We start from the raw sequence: 24,123 nt of genomic DNA, 5'->3' as shown, positions 1-24,123 counted from the left end.
CCAAGACATGTTCCAGTCAGGAATGACGGGGCACTTTCTCCCAAGCCAGGTATCTGTGTGAGGTCGATGGCATGGCTTTCCATACCATGTTCCTGTCAGAGGTCAATGAGGTGGCCAACTAAGCTCTGCATACACCTGAGGCTACTGACACGGCCACTCAGCATCCCTATGCCGTTCAGCATCCCTATCCAACTTAGGATGCCGCCCAGGCTCCCTGTTCAGCAGAGGATGTTTTTACACCTCCCATTGCAGCCAGGTGCTCTGCTTTGCTTCCATACTCTGCCTCGGACGTCCCTACGCCAGGCTTCTCTATGGACGTCGCTCCGCCTTCCTACTCAGCTGATGAGGATGTCGCTCTGCCATCCTGACAATGCCACTGTGATGAAGCCATTATTCCTCCTGGTTTTAGTTTGTCATCAGCGCACTCATGTAAAAGCAACACTTGCCTCACCTCTTCAGATAGGTCCCTAAAGGGAAATTGTAGTTTGATCCCTGAGCTGCACAGGTGGATGATACTAAAGCTCTTTAAAACTACAAGCAAACTCTCTCTTGTATTTGTCCTGCTATTTCTATATTTTTTGCCAGGCCGCACAGCGTAATTTATAAGTTGGGCATCTGACTTACAATATATGAAGCGGTATCCCTTATTCTGTCCTTCCATCACCAGGGTCTATAGACAGAGAAAGACAGATCAGAGCTCCATCAGTAAATCATGAGAAAGCTGGAGATACAAGATTTGAGGGAGCATGGGGAACACTCTTTAAAAACACTAACAGTGTGCAGTTTCTTCCACCAGGGATTTAGATGTGCTTGTCTCAATGTGTGTATTCATTTATCACTTTGACCCTCCTCTCATCTTTCTTCACAAAACAAGAGCAGGCAAAACTGGTAATTAATGATGAACTCTATGGGAAGCTTCATACACATCTCATCTTCATACACAGCTTCCTGCAACATACTTTGTTTATATTTGAGTATAAGAAAGACTGCAACATGGTCAGATTGATTAAAAACAGGCACAGAAGCGGCCTTGTAACCCTTGAATTATGTCCATTGTCTTTACATCCATAGTGGAGCACATGATCTATTGGTAGAAGTTTGGCATGACCTGTTTTTAAGTCCCTGGTTATGATAACGGCATCATATGGATGTTTGTTCTAAAGGCTGTTGAGTGTATCATGAATTGCAGATCAGGCAATGTGCACGTCTTCATGAGGTGGGATGAAAACGGCTGTGATGATGACCGAAGTGAACTCTCAAGGCAGGTAGAAGGGGTGGCATTTGTTCGTTGGGTGTTCCAGGTTTGGTGTAAAAGAATGGGAGAGAACAGCAATGCTCCTAGCATCACACCAGTTGTTACTGGTCATAAAACAGACTCTCCCTCCTTTGGATATTCTGGACTCCTCCATTCTGTCTACATAGAAAATAGAGCAGGTTGAATGGACTGGACTGGTCTTGTACTTGGGGAGTAAGCCATGTTTTGGTGGAACAAAGGATATCGCGGTTTCTCATGTCACATTGGAAAGATACTTGCCTGATGCGATCAAGCAGGTTTTCTATGAACTGTACACTGACAAGCAGTATGCTGGGCAGAGGTGGATGGAGTGCTTTAAGTTTTGCACACCTGAGTGCTTCTCTTTGTGTTTTCTCTGTCTCCTCCAGAGTATTAAAAAAAACAACAAAAAAGTCTTAAAGGAGTAGCCAGAACAGCATCTGCAGCCATCCAAGCCATCATGATTCTTCTTGGTGTGTGGAACATAAGAGGGTTTTTAAAGACATGGTGGTGAAAAGAGTCACGCTACATCACAAGATGCAGGAGTAAGAAGAAGATTTGCCTTATACATTATGTATGTAAAAAAAAAAAAAAAAAAGTAAGAATATGGTTCATCTGGGCCAACAGTTTGATAACATTCCTGAATGAGTGTGTCAGATTGTAAATGTATGTTTATATTTGAGTGTCTGTGGGAGATCAGTCTAATAAAGCAACTCCAAATCAGTGTGTGAAGGCATGGCGTTTAAAACACATGGCGGCTCTCTCCTGCCAGGACAGTGATTAGAAGAGAGGAGACAGATTCATCAAAAGGGGTGCTGGCATGTAGCCGAGGACAGCACTGCCATGGTGAAGGAACAGTGACGTTGGCCTCCATCAATTCAGAACAGTGGGAGAGAATGAGTATTTTCCTGTTGACCTTAATAATTGGGTTTATCTCTTTTTATTATAATCTTCCTTTCTGCTTATTGTCTGCTGGATTTGATCTTCTCTCTCGGCCTCCAAAAGTTATACTTCTTTTACCTTTTTGTTCACTTGGACCAGTTAATATTCGTCTTATCCATGTGCTTTGTTTTACTCTTTTATCGTTCCCTATTTCAACACACACAAAGTATTGAGGGGCTGATGAAGCAGATAGTGGAGGATTCAGATACAGAAATGCAGGAGATATGCATGTGAACTTATCTATTAAAGTTACATTTAGTCATTTGCTAGACATTTTTGACCAGAGAAACTCACAAAATGTGCAAACAGACGAGTGTGCAGTGATGCAGAGAATCTGCAAGACTAAAGAATAGTGCTAGAATGGTGTCATTAACAAAAAAAAAGGGCAATTTTAAATCTACAGATGGACGACAAATGAAAGGGAAGTGCAAACACTGCAAACTCAAAAAAAAACAAAAAAAAAAAAACAAGGAGGTGATGAAAAAAATGTCAGCATGTTCTGTAGATTCTGCCTGTGAGAGTTCATCATTAACTAGAAATGGCCCTTATAATAGAGATATGCTTTGTAATATGTCTGAAGACCTTTTTGCTTTAAGGACACAGAGACTCAGCAGTTTCTTCTGCCCCAGATATACTCTAGATCATGATTATGGTTAATCAAAGCACCATATGGCCTGCTTAATAAACAGAGATATGAACGGTTCTCCACAGCGGGACTCTCTGGCATAAATAGATTTGTGGGATTGTGTCAAACAGAGATGAAGGATTACTCTGACCCTGTTTCCAATTGATAGTTTCATTCATCCTGAGTGTCAGGATTTTATCCAGATAGAGACTGCCCATATAAAAATGAAAGTGTAATTGCATTTACGTCAGATTTAAATCTAATCACTCAAACGACTTCAAGTGTAAATGCATCTGTCTCTTTAAGGTACCTTACATCGCCAATATGTAGGAGGCATGAATGTTGAACTTGTCGCCTTTAAAAATGTTAATGAAAATAGCACAAAAATGAACAATCATTGATTTAGCAACTATCTCATTCATAAAACAACTTTAAAAAAATAAAAAAAATAAAAAATAAAAAAACCACACACATTTGGCTACAAGGATAATCATTTATTTTTATTTTGCTGCTATATATATATATATATATATATATATATATATATATATATATATATATATATATATATATATATATATATATAATCCAGATGAAATAACCAAGTGTAAACCTGGCTATTTCATCTGGATTATATTCATCCCTAATTTGGATTAGTTCATCCCTAATTTCTCCATCTGGGTATTAATAAAATATTATCTTATCTTAAACAGCAACTTTGTTTTGGCACATTTATCACATTCGTAGCCACATTTTTGTTTATTGTTCTCTGTCTGTCTCTCTCTCTCTCTCTCTCTCTCTCTCCATTTATATTTATGGCATTTGGCAGATGCCCTTATCCAGAGCGACTTACATTTGATCTCATTTATCTCATTTTCTACAACTTAAGGGACTTGCTCAAGGGCCCAACAATGGCAGGTTGATAGTGCTGGGATTTGAACTCACGACCTTCCAATCAGCCTTAATCACTGAGCCAAGTATTCAACAAAGATTTACTGGCACAAGAGAGAAATTATTGCCCAAGCTAATATCACAGGTAACTTGAACAACAAGGTTAATAATAATGCCGTTGATCATAAAATCAAGCAAATAACAAAGGATACCAAATGGGTGATTCAAGAACTGGGATGCTATTTGTATCTATGGATATTGCATTTGCACATACAGTGGTCGAAATGATTGAGACCACACTGAAAAGCTTGGGTTAGTTTTTTTTTTTAATTTAAACTGGAAGCAAAACGTTTTAGAAACCGAACGTTTTAGAATTTTGAACATTTCAATATTGTGAATATTAAATATTTTATTAATTTTGATCGAACATGGATAGTCAAGTTTTTACATAAACATGTGTAGTCCATGCAAGCTCATGTGCGTTCTGTCACTAAAGAAAAAGAATTAGATGAAATATTTCTCAAATTTTACTTTTCATGAGTTGTTATGCTGATAAATTTTTTTTTATCAAATTCACTAATGGTTTCAGACATTTGGACGCTACTGTATGTATTTAAGATACAGGTAAATTACACTTTAAACACCTATCTACATCACTATGACTACACTTTACCTTAAGAAAGTGTTGCATTAATGTATGAATCCATTTAACAGCTCATGATCGAAGCATCTGTTTCCATGAATCATCCATTGCAGGTTATGGAAAATGCACATTTTAATTCCACAACATTAACTCAGCCCTGTTACGTGAACACATTCTCGTGTTCACATTTCCTGAATGTTACAGGAAGTAGAAAAGTACAGTAGGTTCTCTGATTCTTTTTTCTTTATTTAAAATGGCATAATGATTCTGACTGGTTTATCCATGTAAGCTAAATTATAATTTAAAAAGGTCATTATGAATATGAAAAGAAAATAATAATAATAATAATAATAATAATAATAATAATAATACATTTTTATGTAAATGATTTGGAAATCCTTAATGGCATCAGGGCATTAGCATGGATAGTAGAGTGCCCTCTGCTAATATTGGCATCCTTGGTGAATATGAGCAAAAAAGGCTGTGAAACATTGTCTTTTTGTATTGTATTGTTTAATCTTTTGATAAAAAAATTCATGAAAATACTCTGCTCTTGTGGATATCAAACAATTGCAAACAAAGACACAAACATTCTCTCCAGATCCTTCAAATCTCGAGGTCCATGCTGGTGGACTCTCCTCTTCAGTTCACAGGTTCTCTATGGGTTTCAAGTCAGGGGACTGGGATGGCCATGGCAGGACCTTGATTTTGTGGTCAGTAAACCATTTTTGTGTTGATTTTGATGTATGTTTTGGATCATTGTCCTGCTGGAAGATCCAACCATGGCCCATTGAAGCTTTCTGGCAGAGGCAGTCAAATATCAGCAGATATTAAATGAAAACCTGACTGAGTCCATGATGCCATGTATCCTAACAAAATGTCCAGGTCCTCTGGCAGAAAAAGAGCCCCAAAACATTAAAGAGCCACCTCTTTCATATGGCTACCTCTCTGTGAGGGCCAAAAGCACCTCTGGTGTTTATTACCAAAAAGCTCTATTTTGGTTTCATCTGACCATAGAACCCGATCCCATTTGAAGTTCCCGTAGTGTCTGGCAAACTGAAGACGCTCGAGTTTGTATTTGGATGAGAGTAGAAGATTTTTTCTTGAAACCCTTCCAAACAACTTGTGGTGATGTAGGTGACTTCAGATTGTAGTTGTGGAGACTTTCTGACCCCAAGATGCAACTAACTTCTGCAATTCTCCAGCTGTGATCCTTGGAGATTTTTTGTCCACTCGAACCGTCCTCTTCAGTGCGTTGAGACGATATAGACACGTCCAATTCCAGGTTGATTCATAACATTTCCAGTTGACTGGAACTTCTTAATTATTGCCCTGATGGTGGAAATGGGCATTTTCAATGCTTGTGCTATTTTCTTATAGCCACTTCCCATTTTATGAAGCTCAACAACCTTTTACCGCACATCACCGCTATATTCCTCGGTCTTACCCATTGTTATGAATGACTAAGGGAATCTGGCCTATGTGTTACCTCATATTTATACCCCTATGAAACAGGACAACAATTTGAACAATTTCCTAGTCACCCAGATGTACTAAAAAAAATAAATATGAAATATCAATAGGAATATTTTTCAAATATATTTTCCTCATATGAATTCATAGGGGTTGCAATAATTGTTGCAAACCTATATTTAAAAAGAAGTATTTGCAATTGTTTGATATCCATGAGAGTAGAGTATTTTTGTGAATTTTTTAAAATAAAAGATCAAAAGGTTAAACAATAAAGACAAGTTTTCACAGTCAGCACAGCAGTAGCAGCAAAGGGGAAAAAACAAATTTTTTTTGGTGGTTTTGTCATGTTTTCTCAGATTAAGAGTTATAATGGCTAAATGGCATCCCAATCAAGGAATCACCCAAAATAATTTCTTAATAATAATAATAATAATAATAATAATAATAATAATAATAATTTGTAAAACTTTATCTTCCCTAGTATGTATTAGTTTATCAGTGTCAATGCAGTGCTGAAATGATTTGGGGATACTACATATTTTCCCATGGAATGTATTTCTAATTTCATTTGTGTTTGCAAAGAGGTATGGGACTCAGTGTCTCTCTTTTTTTTCGGGCGGGGGGGGGGGGGGGGGGGGGGGGGGGGTGTGTCCATGCTCCTAATAATGAGATCCAGGATGATCCAGGATGAACAGGGTGGTATTGGAGGGAAGATGTAAGCTAAAAAAAAATAAACTTGAAGTTCAGCCCCAAGTGGTCCTCTGTAATGAGTCCATGATTACTGGTGGAATAAGGTCTGACATTTAACTACACTTCTCTTGAGCTGCCATAGGATAAAGCAAAGGTGTCTTTGTTGCCCAGTGGTGCGCTAGCAGCAAGACTGGATCTCATAATCACACACGACTTCCATGCAAGACTCATTTTACATGCCTGTTTTCAGTCTCTCTCTCTCTCTCTCTCTCTCTCTCTCTCTGTCATAGTAATGGGTCAGTACAGGCCTGTCTCTTTTCATATCTCTCTTTTTCTCTGGTTTTTGACAGTGCACATCTATTACCGCTCCTTCATCCTTCATCCCTCCATCCAACTTGCCCAATATCAACCACAAAGCTTGCAGTAAGTAGCATCTGCCACAAGATTCTGGTTGTAATACAATGAATGGAAGTAAATGTAGGACACACTTTGTGTGCATTGAAAGGCATATTTTATCAAGAAGATGTGACAGAACTGTGTGTGTGGCTTTCTTTCCATGTTCCCTGCTTTATCCTACATTTAGCTACTATATAAATAAGAGCTTTATTGGACTTGTTACAAATGCTCGAACAGAAAGATTATATTAATATAATAGGTACAGGGACAGCTGAAATGCCCAGTAGATTTCATCTTCATTTTTGAAGATAAATGTTTATTTTGAAATTGATGCATGCAACATGTTCCAAAAAAAAGGACGTGGGTACTGGGGCAATTTAGGACTAATAGTGATGTGAAAAGTTTAAATAATCTGGGCTCGGTCTCATCTGAGATGGACAGTAGCACAGTGGAATCGTGTTTTGTGGTCCGACGAGTCGATATTTCGGTTAGTTTTTGGATAAAACAGACATCATGTTCTCTGGAACATAGAGGAAAAGGACCATCCAAGCTGTTATCAGCGTCAGGTCCAAAAGCCAGCGTCTGTCATGGTATGGGGGTGTGTCAGTGCACATGGCATGGGTAACTTGCACATCTGTGAGGGCAGCATTAATGCAGAAAGATATGTACACATTTTGGAGCAGCATATGCTGCCATCCAGAGCAGGACAACGCCAAACCCCATTCTGCCCGGATTACAAGCGCATGGTTGCGTAAGCAGAGAGTGCGGGTGCTAGCATGGCCTGCCTGCAGTCCTCACCTGTCTCTGATTGAGAATGTGTGGTGCATTATGAAGCGCAAAATAAGACAACAAAGCCCTCGTACAGTTGCACAGCCGAAGAAATGCATAATGGATAAATGGTGGAAAATTCCATTTGCTAAACTTAACCAACTGGTGTCTTCACTCAGCGCCCAAACACTTAATAAGTGTTATTAAAAGAATAGGTGATGTTACACAGTGGTAAACAATCGACTGTCCCAACTTTGTTGGAGTGTGTTGCAGTCATCAGATTTGAAATGAGTGTATATTTTCAGAAATAAATTTAACTCACAAAGTAAAACATCAAATAATGTGTTGTTAATGTGTTCTCAATATAGTACAGGGTGAAGAGGATTTTCAAATGAATCTTTTTTGTCCCCCCCCCCCCCCCCCCCCCCCCCAACATTTTCCGAATTGGGTTTGTAGATAGATGGATGGAGTCGTGACAGCACTTATTTTTCCAGCCACTTGGTGTCATAATTTTTTGGTGTTACAGGGTAAATGGCCTTAGAATTCTCTTTGCATTAAAATAAATAAATAAATAAATAAAACTAAACGGTTATTACAATTGTTTTTTAAAATAAAAATATTTAGAAATTAAATTGCTGGTCATTACTGACCTAAAAACATGAATTTGTAGCCCTTAGTAGTGCTAAACTTGTTTATTCCTAAAGCAATAAATTGACATTCATTACTAAAACAATAGAAAATTCACTAATAATGGGCTACTAACTTTGCAATCGAAATGAGCTTGACTGTTAGGTCCTTAAGCTTTTCTTTTCTTTTTTGCCTAAATGTTTATATTCCACTTTGTTTTCCAAAGTAAAATAGGTTACTACTAGACGGTTGGTGTTCCTAGTATAGCAGCAGGAATCTCACACTTCCTCAGTCTACAATGGTAGTGAATTTGAGCCAGAAAAATACCTGTACTATTCGAGCTAGCTTTGGAGTCGACTCCCGAATCCCAACTACCTGAAACAGGAGAGTCGACTCTTTGTGTGGATCGACTCATAGGCACTTCTAAGGTGCGATATAAGGCAGCTTTTTTTTTTTTTTTTAAACCTTTATCTAGCCTACCTTTGGACCCGGACTTCGGATACACAGAGAGAAAGAGAGAGAGAGAGAAAGAGAGCGAGTGCGAGAGAGAGAGAGAGAGAGCGAGAGCGAGAGCGAGCGAGAGAATGGATCACCTGCCCTGCTGTTCACCCAGAGAGAGCAGCAGAACCTATTTCAGTGTCGACGCAGAGAGAAGTTGCTGATTTTTCTCCTCAGGTCTGTCCGGTTTTAAGCCATGGAGGTGTGGAGAAGCTGGGTTGAAGAGGGGTTGTGTGATTGAGGAGCGGAAATGGAGGCTACTGCGTTATTACAGGTAAGAACCGAGGGCTGTGTTCACTCGGGATAGAGGCAGCGTTTACCTCCGAGCGGCGGTGTGGGATAAAACAAACCAAGTTGTATCCAACCTCAAAGAAACCGCTTTTAACTGAAATACGGAAGCATTTTCACTTTAGCCTTCAGCTATACTTTGCTGTCGTATAATTATCCTTATACCGACAGCTTAATAAAGTTCTGAGCTACATTCAGTGAGACTTGTGTGAACACTGGGCTGCTTTGACATGTTTGTTTAATTATGTAACTGGACTACATTGAAGATATTTGCTGTGCTGGTTTACTCCCTGCCGAAAAAAACAATAGAAACCCTCATAGAAATTGGTGAGAATGGGAATTGTTTTGTTTTGAATGGAATGGTCCGTACTGGTCATTTGTTGCCTTATATGTTATGTCTAGTGGATACCATTAAGGACCAGTAAGGGTAATGCATTTAATGGGTAGCGGCTGATGGTTTGTAATGGGGAATACAGTGGAAAAGATTAGAATTTCCGTGGCATTGGACTTCTGACCAGAAGGTCATGAGTTCAAATCCCAGCACCCCCAAGCTGCCGCTGTTGGGCCCTTGAGCCAGGCCCTTAACCCTCAACTGCTTGCCTTGGATAAGGGTGTCTGCCAAATGCCATAAATGTACATGTTTGTTTTCAGCAGGACTGTCTCACAATAATAGTGGTATATGTTTATGTCGGAGAAGCAGGAAACAGTTCTGATACATAAACACGAGTCATGAAAAAGACATTCACCCTTAGACGAACATTATTGACCATAAAATGCATGAGATACATGGTCTATTGATTTCATGGGAACAGGTTGTACCTACCTACCTACCTACCTACTTCAGAAATATTCTACAATATACACCATACTACAGGATTATGGGGGGAACTGTGTTTCCTGGGGACTCACGGTGGCTTAGTGGTTAGCACATTCGCCTCGCACCTCCAGTCGGGGTTTCGATTCCCACCGTGGCCCTGTGTGTGTGGAGTTTGCATGTTCTCCCCGTGCTGCAGGGGTTTCCTCTGGGTAGTCCGGGTTCCTCCCCCAGCCCAAAGATATGCAGGGTAGGCTGATTGGCATGTCCAAAGTGTCGGTAGTGTGTGAATGTGTGAACTATATTGTGATAATGTCCCCTTCTACCGAAAATGTACACAGGATGGTACAGTTCAGCACCCTGTTTTTTCTGAACATGTATACAGTTTTAGTCTTCTGATTCATTTGAGCACTTAAGAAAAGTTTAGCACTTAATAAAGTATGTGCGCTCCGAGCGAGTGCGTGAGTGAATAAAAAAGTAAGTCAACTACTCCGAGTTTCCAGATCCGTAGACAACATTCGTCTTATAACATGGCAGACACAGAGTCGCTGAGATTCCAGAAAGTTCTGTGGCAGAGAGAGAGAGAGCGAGAGAGAGAGAGAGAAGGAGAAGAGAGGGAGGCAGTGACTGAGAAGCTTTGAGAGAGGGACTGGATGCAGTTGTCTAACCCTGCCTAATAATGATCACCCTGATGGAGGTCAGAATGGAGAACGGAGCACGGTGCCAGGTGGAAAGCTGGAACTCTGCCGTCATCAGATTCAGGTTATGATTCTTGGGTGTTGCACATATTGCCTGGAGGATAGTCGAGGTAGAGGTTTGGTCTGTGTTTGAGGGGGTGGAGATGAGGGGAGAAAAGTGAAGCAGTTTTCTTTTGGTCAGCAGTGTAGAGCTGGGCAGATATGCATGCTAATTGGTGAGTTAATTAATTCTTAAATATTGCAGCTGTGCTCAATAACAGCAGGTCAGACAATGAAAACTCCTGAGCTTACACTAAAGAGCTAATCCAGATGTATAGTATTGTAGTTTCAATGCAAAATAATAATAATAATAACAATAATAATAAAACACCTCTTACTCCAACATATGTTCACTGTGTATTTTATTCATCAAAAATATCAAGATCCATCTTAGTTCTGTTTGTTTTCTGCTGAAACGATATGGACCATAATAGTGTGGACATTTGAGGAACAGAGACAGGTGGTGACAAAATTGGCTCCTGAGGTGAGACCGTGCTAAACAACAGTAACCGTCGGTTAGACCGCAGGGTAATAAAAGTAGTGTTTGTTGAAAGGAGAGCGGCAAGAGAGAGAACGAGAAAAAGGAGGAGAACCACCTTTGATTTTCCATCACATTAATCTGGCCAGCCAGCAAAACGCCAATAGTTCGACTGAGAGGGAGTTAGTGAGGCAGACGTAAGAGAGCATGGAAAAGAGGAATAAAGACAGATTAAGGCTGGAACTCAGGAGATATGTATTAAGTTTAGTTGTGCATAGTAAATAGTTTACTCACTCCTCCGCATGCCTTACAGTAACCAGAGCTGTGGGTGAAGGCTGATAAACGTGTTGGATTATAGAGCACACGATGTGCTCTATGTTAGGAGGCATGGATTTATCACAGCTGGACCCTTCCTGTGCCTCAAGAGCCATTATGATTACCATATATTTAGATTACAGGTACATCATAACTTTTTATTAAGTTATTTATTTATAAACAGGAAATGCGGTGTAAAGGTAGGAGAAGCCAAAGGTTTTTGTTTCTTCACATTATAGTTACTCAGATAACAGCTCAGGTAAAAAACCATGACAAGCTGATTTTGCAAAAACAATTGTATATATGTATATATATATATATATATATATATATATATATATATATATAAGATGCTAGCCAGAATTATTGGCCAATGACTTGCTGATTTTTGTAGCGTGATGTGCTATATAAACGTATACTTGTTTGTTTTTCTTTAGTCTGTATTATTCACTTAACTAGCTTACTTGCTCACCATACTTTATTACTCTATATTAGCTACCAGTTAATGTTAACTTGTAGACAATTAAGTGTCTGGGCAACCAAAACATGGGACTGTGCAGCAGCAACTTGCCTGATTGGCTAGCTATTGTGTTTGATTCGTTTACCCCTGCTCAGGATTTATTACATCGCTCTTGATGATTTCCAAAGGAAAGAATGCATTATTATTGTTATTATTATTATTATTATTATTATTATTAGTAGTAGTAGTAGTAGTAGTAGTAGTAGTAGTAGTAGTAGTATTAATGAACTCAACAGGATGCAAAATTGAGTATCCTCTTAAACCAACAGCTTCTACCTCAAAATATCAATGTCTGGGTTTTTCTTTCTTTTTTTCTTCTTTCCCCTCTTCAGGACAGTGAGAAGTTAACCTCATCCAGGCCTAGACAAAGACACAGAATCTCACTTCACAGTCTGTGTCCTGCAACCAGCCTGGGGAGAAACAAGGCATCAGCTGTTGCTCGCTGACTACAGTGAAGAAAAAAAGTGTTCTTTGTGAATGCTTCCTATTCAGAGACGTCTCCCGTAGCATTACAGAGCCTGACACCAAAGAATACTGCTTTACTCTGGATCAGACTGTGAACCCAGGCTGCCTTGATGTTTGGCATGAATCAAGCCGGAAGGGTGCAGCTCTGTTTGCTTTTTTTCCAATATTTTTATTAACTGTTCAGAAAATCAAGAGGATATTTAATCAAGGTTGAATACACAGGTAAAGCCTTACAGAACAGTCACACAGATTACATGTAAGAACGTGATTCACGCGTGCATGTTACACATCTGGGTTTTAGGCACTTTTCATATTACTCACACAAACATGTATTTGAAATGTATGCCATTTTTCCATAAGGGAACATCAACAAAGTCAAACAAAACTTCATGCTCAGATCTTGTGCCAACACGGGCATTTTTGTTTAAACACAGGTTTTCAGTGTCTCAACAGAGCGTTAGCTAGCTTTACAGCTGGATGTAGATCTTCCCCTTATCAGTGTCCACCCATTTGTTGTTATCACTTAAATGAATTTCTGTAAATTAGTGACCTGGAAAGAGATGCACAGTATTATCAACGATCTTGTCTTGATTTAGAGGAATTACTGCAGCTGACATCAGTCATTACAAAGACTTAGTCCAAGGTTTGCACTGCCATTTAGTCTAAAGTAATTAATCATTATGAATCTGACAGCCATGTGCAGTGCATTGCATAAATATTCACCCCCTTGAACTTTTCTGCATTTTGTGGTGCTACTTTTTCCTCCAATTAATTATTTTAATTGAAATGGACTTTAACTGGATTTTTACCATTTGATTTGCGCAAAATCTCTCTCTCTCTCTCTCTCTCTCTCATATATATATATATATATATATATATATATATATATATATATATATATATATATATATATAATAAGCAGACAGTTGTTGGTTGCATAAGTATACTGGGTTAAGGTAGAACCCATCTTTCGCTACAGTTACGGCACCAAGTCCTGTGGGATATGTCTCACATCAGGATCCTGATATTTTTGCCCATTCCTCTTTGAAATTGCTTAAACTCTGTCAGATTGGATGGAAACTACTGGGGAACAATTGTTACGTTTTGACAGATTGGCTGGATTTGGCTGCATCCATCTTGCCCTGAACCCTGACCATTGTCCCAGTCTCTGCTAATGTAAATAACCCCCACAACATGAAGCTACCACCACCATGCTTTACTATGGGGATACTGTTCTCAAGGTGATGAGCAGTGTTGGGTTTTCGCCAATCTCAGCAATTAGTGTCTCCAACGCTGAATTTAATAGTGCAATAAAATCATTATTAAATAATGATTTTCTTTTTTGACACTTTTCTATAAAGCCCATCTTTGTAGAATATCTAGGCTAAGGTTGTACTGTGAACAGCTTCTCCCAGCTCAGTTGGGGATCTCCCCAGCTCCTCCTTCTTTGTTGTTTCTCTGACGAATGTCCTCACTGACTTTTGGATGGCCTCCTCTAGGCAGAGTCACGATTGTGCCATATTCTTTTTTTTTTTTTTTTTTTTTTTTTTTAATATTGATTGATTTAATGGGGATCCATGGAATTGGATCAAGGCTCAGGTTATTTTTCAGAACCAGATCATGATTAGTACTTTTTCTTTTGTTTTGTTAGCTCCTTGGTCTTCTTGATGCTTTTTGTTCAGGGATGTTCTCTAACAAACTCTGGGGCTGACTGAAAACAGGTGCAATTACTAGAACTAATTTCGGGGTTTCACAGCAAACACATTTATTTATAAACAGATTTGTAATGGATCTTTTTTTTGCATACTATATTGATCTCCCCCACTTCAACATGGGCTAATTTGTGTAGATTCATGATCTATAACCCCAATGAAATCCATTTCGGTTCCAGTTCAATGGCTGTAAATACTCTAAGGCTCTCGAAGTGTATTTTTCCATCGTAGTCACTGGAAAACATCAGCTTGCATGAAACTCAGCGTAACAGCACTACTGCTCTACTTTTATGATAAATCTTCTCCTCAATGGCATCGCATATATTTTTCTAGGTGAACACATTTCCCCGTTAGCATTATTTATCATCATTGCCCACTTAGTCCATGTGCTTTCTTTAAATACAGCAAGCTATTTCAAAGCATTGCACGCTGGTGACAAGAGTCTATGGAGACTTAATTAACAGTATCGCACATGCTCTCATTGAACCACACAGCGATGTCAAGCACTCCCAATGAAAAACAATTATAGCGAACAGGAAAAATAATCCACAAGGTATTGGTTGAGCAAGTCTTGCAGCACTGGAGTAATTTTCCTCCCTTTCTCTGGTTTATAGATCCGCTGTGTGCTGTAGCGTCTTTATTTCTGAGAGTAGAGGTGATATTCTGGCAGGAAGCTGACTGCTGACTGCTCCACTAAAGCTGCTGACAGGATTTTAATGAAAAGCTGTCAGTGCCACAACCTCGCCTTGAGGATCACAGAGACCAAAGGGACATACTGTTGATGGACAAATTAACATAGCATGTGGGAATTTCTTCTCATAATATACACTCTTCCACTCATTTTCACTCATAATAATAACAGTAATAGTAATAATAATAATAATAATAGGAGAGCCAGTATGTTCCGCTACATTAAAAACTATAATAGAAACGATAATGGTTATGAACTCGTTGATTTACCTTAGTCTGTGTTCATGCTCTTAATTAGCACACTAGCTAGCCAAACGTTGGTACATTAGGCTAGCTGACACTTCTTTTTAGCCAAAACATAGAAATGAGCAGCATATTGGTGGCCTAGCTAATGAGTTTATGATTAGTTCACCCACTGATATTGTGCATCAGATTTTGTAAGGTACAGCGGGGGAAATAAGTATTGGCCGCGTTAATATATATATATATATATTTTTTTTTTTTCTTCAGTAAATATATTTCCAATGAGGCTATTCACATGAAATTTTCACCAGACAACTCATGAAATCCGGAAATATAAAGAATTCACAACATTAAAGTCTATAAATGAAGTCGTGTGTAATAAAGAGGGATGTGTAAAATGATATGTTTCTTAAATATGTGTAGAAATATGACACCTATAACGGCACTTGTATGCGATGCAGTGGTTGAGCTCGGTGGTTAAGGCTCCATTCCAACCTGCGTCCCAGTTCACAGCCTTTAACCCTGCTCAGATCTATGCTTGGATTGGATTTATATCTAGCTTTGCATGACAGTGTCTACCAAATAAATAAATCTAGATAAGCTAACACAATCTCTTCTTGCTGTATGACAGATTTTGCTCTCTGTCCCTACCCTGACATTGGCGGCATTCCAGTCCCCTCATTACAAACAACATGTCGGAGCTAGACGCTACTCCTCCTCCGCAAGGCTTCCACCAAGCCGATCCGTCCCGTATTCAGCAGGATATCCTGGAGGAGCAGGTGGAGCTGTGGTGGTTCAGCGAGCCGCGGAAGTCTCTGATGTGTTACTGCGCCTCTGTGGCCTTGGTGGTGGGCTGCGGCGTGGGTGGCGTCGGCCTGTTGTCCAGCACCACCAGCCTGTCGAGCGAGTGGCGTCTGGGCACGGGCACGGCACTGTGCATGCTGGCATTAGCCGTGGTGCTCAAGCAGCTGCTCAGCTCAGCCGTACAGGACATGAACTGCGTGCGCAGCCGTCACCGCGTAGACGTCCTGAAAAGCGGAGGATTGTCTGACGTACTGGTCGTGCTCCTCACTGGACTTTCCTTGCTCATCTGCGGAGCTGTGCTGCTCAACGTAGCTCTGGGATACCACATGCCCAAACCGGGCCAGGCTCTCAATGATATGTTTATATCAGGAGTGGTGTTATTGGCAGGTGGAGGGTTCACGGTGGTGGCTGTCACCATTTACTCAATCGTGGTTTTCCACTTGGTGAGGGTCAGACCCGAGAGGAGCTTGAGAGACAGGATGCTGGGAATTTTCACTGTATCGGGACAGATGCGTATCCGACGAGATACAACGTCAAGCCTGGCACAACTCATATGACTGGAATTCTATATATTTTATATATATGGCTTGGGCAAAAGTACAGAATCTATGAAGAACTTGGGTTGTGAAATGTTTAAATCTTTATTTTCCTCAGAAACTACACTCCAGAAGAGGCGATCGATAAAGACGCACAGCCCCTAGTGAACATTTTGCACAGTTGATTGATGAATGTATAAAACTCCAGCAGTGATGGTACAAAATACATACTGTATTATCTGTTTTATTGCGCATGCTTGTACTGGTCTCACTGTGCTCTGAAAACACGGCTGGGTCGGCCTTACTCCCAAACCCAAAGCCTTTTCTTGTTCTGGACCATCAAGTTTTACACAGACCGATGAAACTATGAATCATTTTTTTTTTTTTTTTTAGATAAAACATGTTGGCTCCTCACAGCACAACCGTCGCCTTCCAAACATGTAAATGAGCTTCACCAAACATCAATTCACCATCTGTGGGGAATTGACTGTGTGTCCTTCACACATTTATTTATGTGGGCGAACAGGCGTGTCCCAAATGGAGATCCATCTGGACCTTGCTTGTCAGAGCTGTTTAATGTGTGTTAGAACGCGTCATCCGTGTCGGTTTGCATGTTTGTGATTTCATACCGTGACCTCTCTGCGGCTCGGCGAGAGCAGTCCACACTATCGATCAGATAAAACCAGCTCTCCACCCAGAAAGAGAGCGAAGACGCTGACTGTATCTCATTGTATCTTAAATTACAGCTGTTTATTATTATCGACGTTGTTTCATATACCATAAGCACATTTATAACCCTAAAAGTAAAACTTTATTGCATACAGTAACTCTTACAGTAAAATATGGAGGTCTGATTAAAAAGTGTTCTCAAAGATTTTTTATTTTAAAGCCAAAAATGTAATATGCTATTGCATTATGGGACATTTTATTACATAATCAGAATGTCATTATATCATATGGCTTGATTTAGAGGGATTGAGTGCGAATTAAAATTTACCAAAACATTTTGTTTGAAAAAACAAACAAACATAAATTGTTGTTAAATATGAAGAATTCTAAAGAATTACGTGTGCTAAATGTTAATATTATGATGAATATGATATACAGTGTTGAATCTTTAGGCATTATTAAAATAAATTCATTTTATTCTTCTCAACAGTTCTGAAGAATTATTTTTAATAAATGGGTAATTATCATAGTTGTACATGTAAGGTTGGCTGTATCTGATTATAACTCCATGTTGAAAAAAAAAATAAACATAAGTAAATAAATAAATACATTTCAGTGGAAGTAAAAAAAAATTTAAAAAAAAAAGTGAAACCACATATATAGCACGTTAAAATAGCATTTATTTCAAATAGAATACTTGTACATGAATCAAAAATACTTACACTCACTGTCCACTTTGATAAGAACACCTGGACACCTGTTCATTCATGCATTTGGCAGCAGCACAATGCATACAATCATGCAGATACAGGTCAAGAGCTTCAGCTAACGTTCATATCAAACATCAGAATGGGGAAAAAATGTGATCTCGGTTTAAACTAGAGCCTGTTGTGTGTGAAATTTCCAGGAGATCAGCATCTGCAATGCTCAAACCAGACCATCTGACACCAACAACCATGCCACGGTTAAAGTCACAGAGATGACACTTTTCCCTCATTTTGATGTTTGATGTGAACATTAACTGAAGCTCTTGACCTGTATCTGTGTGATTTTATGCGCTGCCCCGCTGCTACGTGACTGAATGACTGGATAAATGCACGGGTGTACAGGTGTTCCTAATAAAGTGGACGGTGAGTGTATTTTGCCTATTTTATTTCAGCGTTATTATATTATGGGTGTGTAAATGCATGAATCTTTTAAAAAATAGCCACCAAAATCTGCAAATAATGCAATAAATGATCACTACTGCATGATATTTGATTTTGTTTCATTTTACCCATTTATTTGTTTACATTATTGTGAGTTTACCTTTAAAAATGGGGGAAAAAAAATACATAATCAAGAGACGGTTGAAACGGCTAAAAGTGAGAGCTTTGCACCTTCTTTGGAAATGTCTAAGCATGAAAACTTTAGGGAAAGATGAATTATGTGTAAATAGTCTTTTAGTGTTTGTAGTCCTGTTAGAAATGAATAGCCACAGCTATATGTATATGCTGCCTCTGTCTCTATTTACTGTGTGTGTGTGTGTGCGCGTGCTCGCTCCTCCAGCTGAGTCAGTGCAGGTCAGGGATTGAGGGCTGGGACAGGACGAAGGGGGCGGGGTTGCACGACTGCGGTGATGTTGGTTCTTATCCTCGACAGGCAGGCCATTGTGTTTAAACTGTGTTCAGTCACTAAAAGAACAAAGACCGTTTCTGGGACCCATTGTGTTTAAACCCCTGACCTCTCGAGCAAGGAACCAATGAGAGCTTGTAGGAACGAGCCTACACATGTTTACACACTTGTATACAGCCAGCAGATTAAAAGACATCTCTACACAATCATACTTTCACAACCACAGCCGTGTGATCCGGTTTTGTATTTCTCGAATGCACCTGGTCTGTAATAGTACAGGAGTGCGGTGAACTGTAAAATTAGATTTCATATAGTTCAAGGCCTGAATAAGGATTTCTTTGCTTTTCTGATGGTGGATTTTTTATTCCTAGGCAAATCTATTTTGAAGATTGAGTATCACCTCACATAAACACATGTAAAACCTTTTTTTTTTTTTCGTAGTGGTTAGCACATTTGCCTAACACCTCTGGGGTTGGGGGTTCGAATCGCGCCTCCACCCTGTGTGTCTGGAATTTGCATGTTCCCTCTGTGCTTCAGGCATTTCCTCTGGGTTCCTCCCCCAGTCCAAAGACATGCGTAGTAGGCTGATTAGTATCTCTAAATTGTCTGTGGGGTGTGTGTGTGTGTGTGTGTGTGTGTGTGCGATTGTACCCTGTGATGGGTTGGCACCCTTGTCACCCCATCCCCTGTCTCGTGCCTTGCCAAGTCCCCTGGGATAGACTCCAGGCTCCCCCACGACTCTGTAGGGTAAGCGGTAATGGATGGATGGATGGATGGATGGAAGGATGGATGGAATACACATCATATACCGAACAATATTTGCCGTATCATCAGTGCAACTCAATTTAATTTGTCTAGCATTGGTCTTTTAACAAATGTCACTGTCACAGAGCAGCATTAAAGGAGCTCTGGATCTAGATTTAGATCTCTAATTAGCAAACCAGAGGTGACCCAGACAAGAACGTTTCTCCGAGACGACCCGAGGAAGAAACCTTTGAGAGGAACCAGACTCCAAAGTGAACCTGTCCTCTTCTGGCGTGACACTGAATAGTGGGATTATAAATCTTTAAAATCAGACAGTACTGACGGTGTTGAAAGGACGTGCTGTATGAGCAGACTGTGAATAAGAGTCGTGGGATGAGTACAGGACAGGCTTTATGATTCCAGCAGCAGTTCTTAGGTAAAATACTACAGTACCTACTGAAGCAATTGCGCATCGATTGTTTTTGGGAAGTGAAAATCTTTAGTGTATCCATGTACGCTCCTTGACATACTATTTTTAGGCTTTTTAAACGATTCCCACGTGTCTATAAAACGCTTCTAAAGTCACTTTCATGCCTGTATGTGTTTAATAAATTGCCATAGTGCCCTTTTTTAGTCTCCTGTTCGCAGCTGGGTTTTCCTGGCACTTACTAGTCATTAACATTTTATAAATCTATTGTTCATTAATATTTATTAGCTTCACACAGAAGAGAGGTGTGTGTTTTTTTTTTTTTTTGTTTAAACCTTTTAAGATTTAAAATCAGACTTTTGTAACATGTTACTGCTTCATACCTAAACACAAATTTGCTGGTTGTCTATTTAACGTAATGAAACCAGAAACGGTTTGTGGTTGTACCGACTTGTTTTCAGTGATCCTGTCCTGGAAGTTGTGCCGTGAGGATTAGAAGTCTAATCTAACTGAAAATTGTACTAACTTACTACATAGCCTTTTACTTAGAATGCTAGTAAGCTGTATGTTGATTGGGGCAAATACAGAGTTTTTTTCAAATCCAGCTCGTCACAGATAAAAGAAAACCTAGATGAGACTTTGAGTTTAATTTCACATGGAACTCTTTGTGGGCGGAGACTTTTTCAGAGCCTGTTGATTTGAAATGAATTCAGATCATCCGCAAAGATTTTTATTTATTTATTTATTTATTTATTTATTTATTTTTCAAAAATCCCAGCACACTGCAGCATTCGGATGTAAAAATCAGTAACATCTCCAAAGCAAGAGAACAAGGAATCTCTGCGACATGTGAACGCTCTGAGAATGTGTGTGGATTCTTTTTATGGCTTATTTGATATTTTTATAAACTTGAGTTTGCTGTTTATGTAAGAAATAAAACACTTCAGGGCTGTTGTGGGAAAATAATTCAAGCTGGGGCAACGTGGTGCATTCTAATGCAGAGTGCATTATTTTTCTACAGTTGTCGTCGTAAGTTTACATACGCCTTGCAGAATCAGCAAAATGTATTTAAAAAAAAAATGTAAGAAAATAAGAGGGATGATAAAAATGGAATTTATTTTTTTTTATTTAGTCCTGCGACTAAATAAAATAAGCGATTTCACATAACAGATGTTTACACAGTAATAAGTGAATTTACACAAATGAACCTGTTCAAAAGTTTACATACGCTTGATTATTAATACCGTATATTGTTACCTGGATGATCACCGACATGACGTGTTTATGTTTTCTGAGAGTCCTTCATGAGTCCCTTGTTTGTCCTGAACACTTAAACTGCCCCACTGTTCTTCAGAGAAATCCTCCAGATCCTGCACATTCTTTACTTTTCCAGCATCTTCTGCGTATCTGATCCCTTTCCATCATCGGCTGTATGATGCTGAGATCCGTCTTTTCACACTGAGGACGACTGAGGGACTCGTACACGACTATTACAAAAGGTGCAAACGTTCACTGATGCTCAAGAAGGCAACACGATACATTAAGAGCAAGGGGGGTGTAAACTTTTGAACAGGATGATCGGTGTAAATTGTTATTTTAATTCTGGGAAACATGTAAATATCTTATGTAGCTTGTGAAGGGTGATATTCGCATGTTCAGCAGTTGGTGCGTCTGGGTTTTCCTCCCCCAGTCCAAAGACATGCGTTGTAGGCTGATTTCCAAATTGTCCGTAGTGTGTGAATGTATGTGCGATAGTGCCCTGCGATGGGTTGGTACCCCGTCCAGTGTGTCCCCTGCCTTGTGCCCCGAGTTCCCCACGATAGGCTCCGGGCTCCCTGCGACCCTGCGTAGGATAAAGCAGTACGGAAAATGGATGGATAAATAAAGAGAGTTACAGCCGGGTAGAGCTGCATCTCTCCATAGACTTCCACTGATTTACGAGTGATTCTTTCCTCTGCTAATGAGGCACAAGTGTTGATGTATGAAAGCCGTCAGCAACGGTTACTAGCACAGCATCTAGTCTCAAATCTATAGCATCTTCTATGATCTTCACTTGCACTGTATGTTCACTTCAGCCATGAGCAAATCATGTTTTGCATGAAGTAGATCAAACTAAAGGTTTATTGTTCAAAAGTACACTAACAGGCCTCTTTTACTTCCTGTTCTAACCTCTTATCAATAAATAAACACTGGGCGAGTCCGTAAACGGCCATAAAATTATCCGTTGCATGTCGCTGGACTCTAGTGCTGAAGGATAATAATATATTATTTATATTGTATGTATGATATATGTTATATGGTATATACGGTATATGTAATATGTATTCTGCAGCCTGTGCGGAATAATAGTGCCGTATAATATTCCACACTCCCACCAGCTTTGCTGATACTGTAAGTAATGTACTGAGTGCTGAATATGAAGAATTACTGATTTCTCTGCAATAACAGTTCAGTGACAGTGGAAGAAAGGACATGAATAATCATAAGATGTTTAGACAGAGGAAGAAGTATAATATCGAGTCTCGTTCTTTCTCACTGTTGTATAATTCAATTGCAACTGAACTAACAGTTTGTCATTATGTAATAAAAAAACTTCTTTAAAAGTATTGCAGCTCCACAACCAAAGTTTTCTGGATGATAAATATTCATTCTTACAATACCTGACAAATCTGTACTTCTCGGTGTGTGTGTGTGTGTGTGTGTGTGTGTGTGTGTGTTTTGTTCGAACCAAATCTCTTTGACAATATACTTGAGATGTTGGATAGTACAAGGACGTTTGGTCCTCACAAACAAAACAATTTATTAAATTAATAAATTAAGTACAATTTTTATTTAAAAAACATCCTTTCAGTTACTAAGGTTGTAAAAGAAAGCACAAAGCTTGTGTGTGTGTGTGTGTGTGGCACAAAGCAGAAAGATTATGTATGTGTATTTGTGTATGATGTGTATGCATATGTGTACGTATTTTCATGTATGTATTTGAGTTTGTGTATTTGCGTGTCGGTGTATGTATGTCTTTTAATGCACGGTATGCATGTGTGTCTTCGAGTATGTGTGTGCTTTCTGAAATGTGTACTGCATTTTTGTATGTGTGTTTGTGTGTGTGTGTGTCATTGTGTATTTGTGTATATCTATGCTGAGTGTGTTTGTATGTTTTTTTTTTCCTTTATGTGTATGCATATGTGTGTGTGTGTGAGAGTGTTTGTGTATATCTGTTAAGTGCATGTGTTTGTATGTTATTTTTCTTTTATGTCTTGTCTTTGTGCACTTTTTTCCCTTTATGTGTATGTGTGTCATGTATGTTTGTCTTTGTGTATATGTATGTATTGTTTGTTTGTTGTCCATGTGTATGGATGTTTATGTATGTGTGTGTATTTTCATATATGTGTGTGTGTGTGTGTGTGTGTTTGAGGATGTATGTGTTTGGCTTCGTGTATGATGTGTTTATATGTCGTGTGTGTGTGTGTGTGTGTGTCTGCGTGTTTTAATATACCTATGTGGAGTGTGTTTGCATGTTTTTTTTCCTTTGTGTTGTCTTTGTGCATATGTATGTTTTGTGTGTTTGTGCATGTGTGTGAATGTTTATGCATGTGTGTGTATATTCGTATAGACAGTACATATGTTACTTCTTTCTGTATGTATGTGTCAGGTGTGCTTGTGTATGCATGTGTGTATTTATCTATGTGCATGTAGTGTTTGTACGTGTGTGTGTGTGTGTGTGTGTGTGTGTGTGTCATTGCCTGTTTGCATATATTTATGTTGAGTGTATGTGTTTGTTTTTTCCTTTATGTGTTGTGTTTTTGTGTATATGTATGGTTTGTGTGCGTTTGTTCGTGTGTGTGTGTGTGAATGCTTATGTATGTGTGTATTTTCGTATATATGTGTTGCTTGCTTGTGTCTGCGTGTGTGTTGTGTTGCGAGTGTGAACTAAAACCTCCAGGCTGCAGTGCTAGTGCAGTGAATATAGAGTTACACCACCAAAAGCCTTATTAATGATTGATTTCATGCACAAGGTATTTATTTCATTGCTCAATGGGGTTCTGTAGAAAAGAAGCAATAAAAACTGTGACATCATTCTGTATCTGTGATTATAATAGATAATAGGTCATATAATATAATATAAATAAATATATATATATATATATATATATATATATATATATATATATATATATATATATATATATATATATATATATATATAAAAGATTATATATAATACAAATTCAACTTTACACAGG

At 39.0% G+C, this 24,123-nt stretch overlaps 1 protein-coding gene across 1 annotated transcript; it reads left to right on the top strand.

The window, feature by feature from the left end:
* Positions 1–8,650: 8,650 nt before the first annotated feature.
* On the top strand, positions 8,651–17,584 carry LOC108271950 (transmembrane protein 125). The gene is made up of 3 exons (XM_017479942.3): positions 8,651–9,100; positions 12,311–12,665; positions 15,720–17,584. Exon 3 carries the CDS (start codon positions 15,781–15,783, stop codon positions 16,447–16,449), a length of 669 nt encoding a protein of 222 aa, XP_017335431.1. The 5' UTR covers positions 8,651–9,100; positions 12,311–12,665; positions 15,720–15,780; the 3' UTR covers positions 16,450–17,584.
* Positions 17,585–24,123: the final 6,539 nt, after the last annotated feature.

The sequence above is a fragment of the Ictalurus punctatus genome, chromosome 11 (genome assembly GCF_001660625.3).
Source record: "Ictalurus punctatus breed USDA103 chromosome 11, Coco_2.0, whole genome shotgun sequence".
NCBI classification, from domain to species: Eukaryota; Metazoa; Chordata; class Actinopteri; order Siluriformes; family Ictaluridae; genus Ictalurus; species Ictalurus punctatus.
The sequence above is the reverse complement of the archived record's forward strand: the minus strand, read 5'-3'. Positions and strand labels throughout refer to the sequence as shown.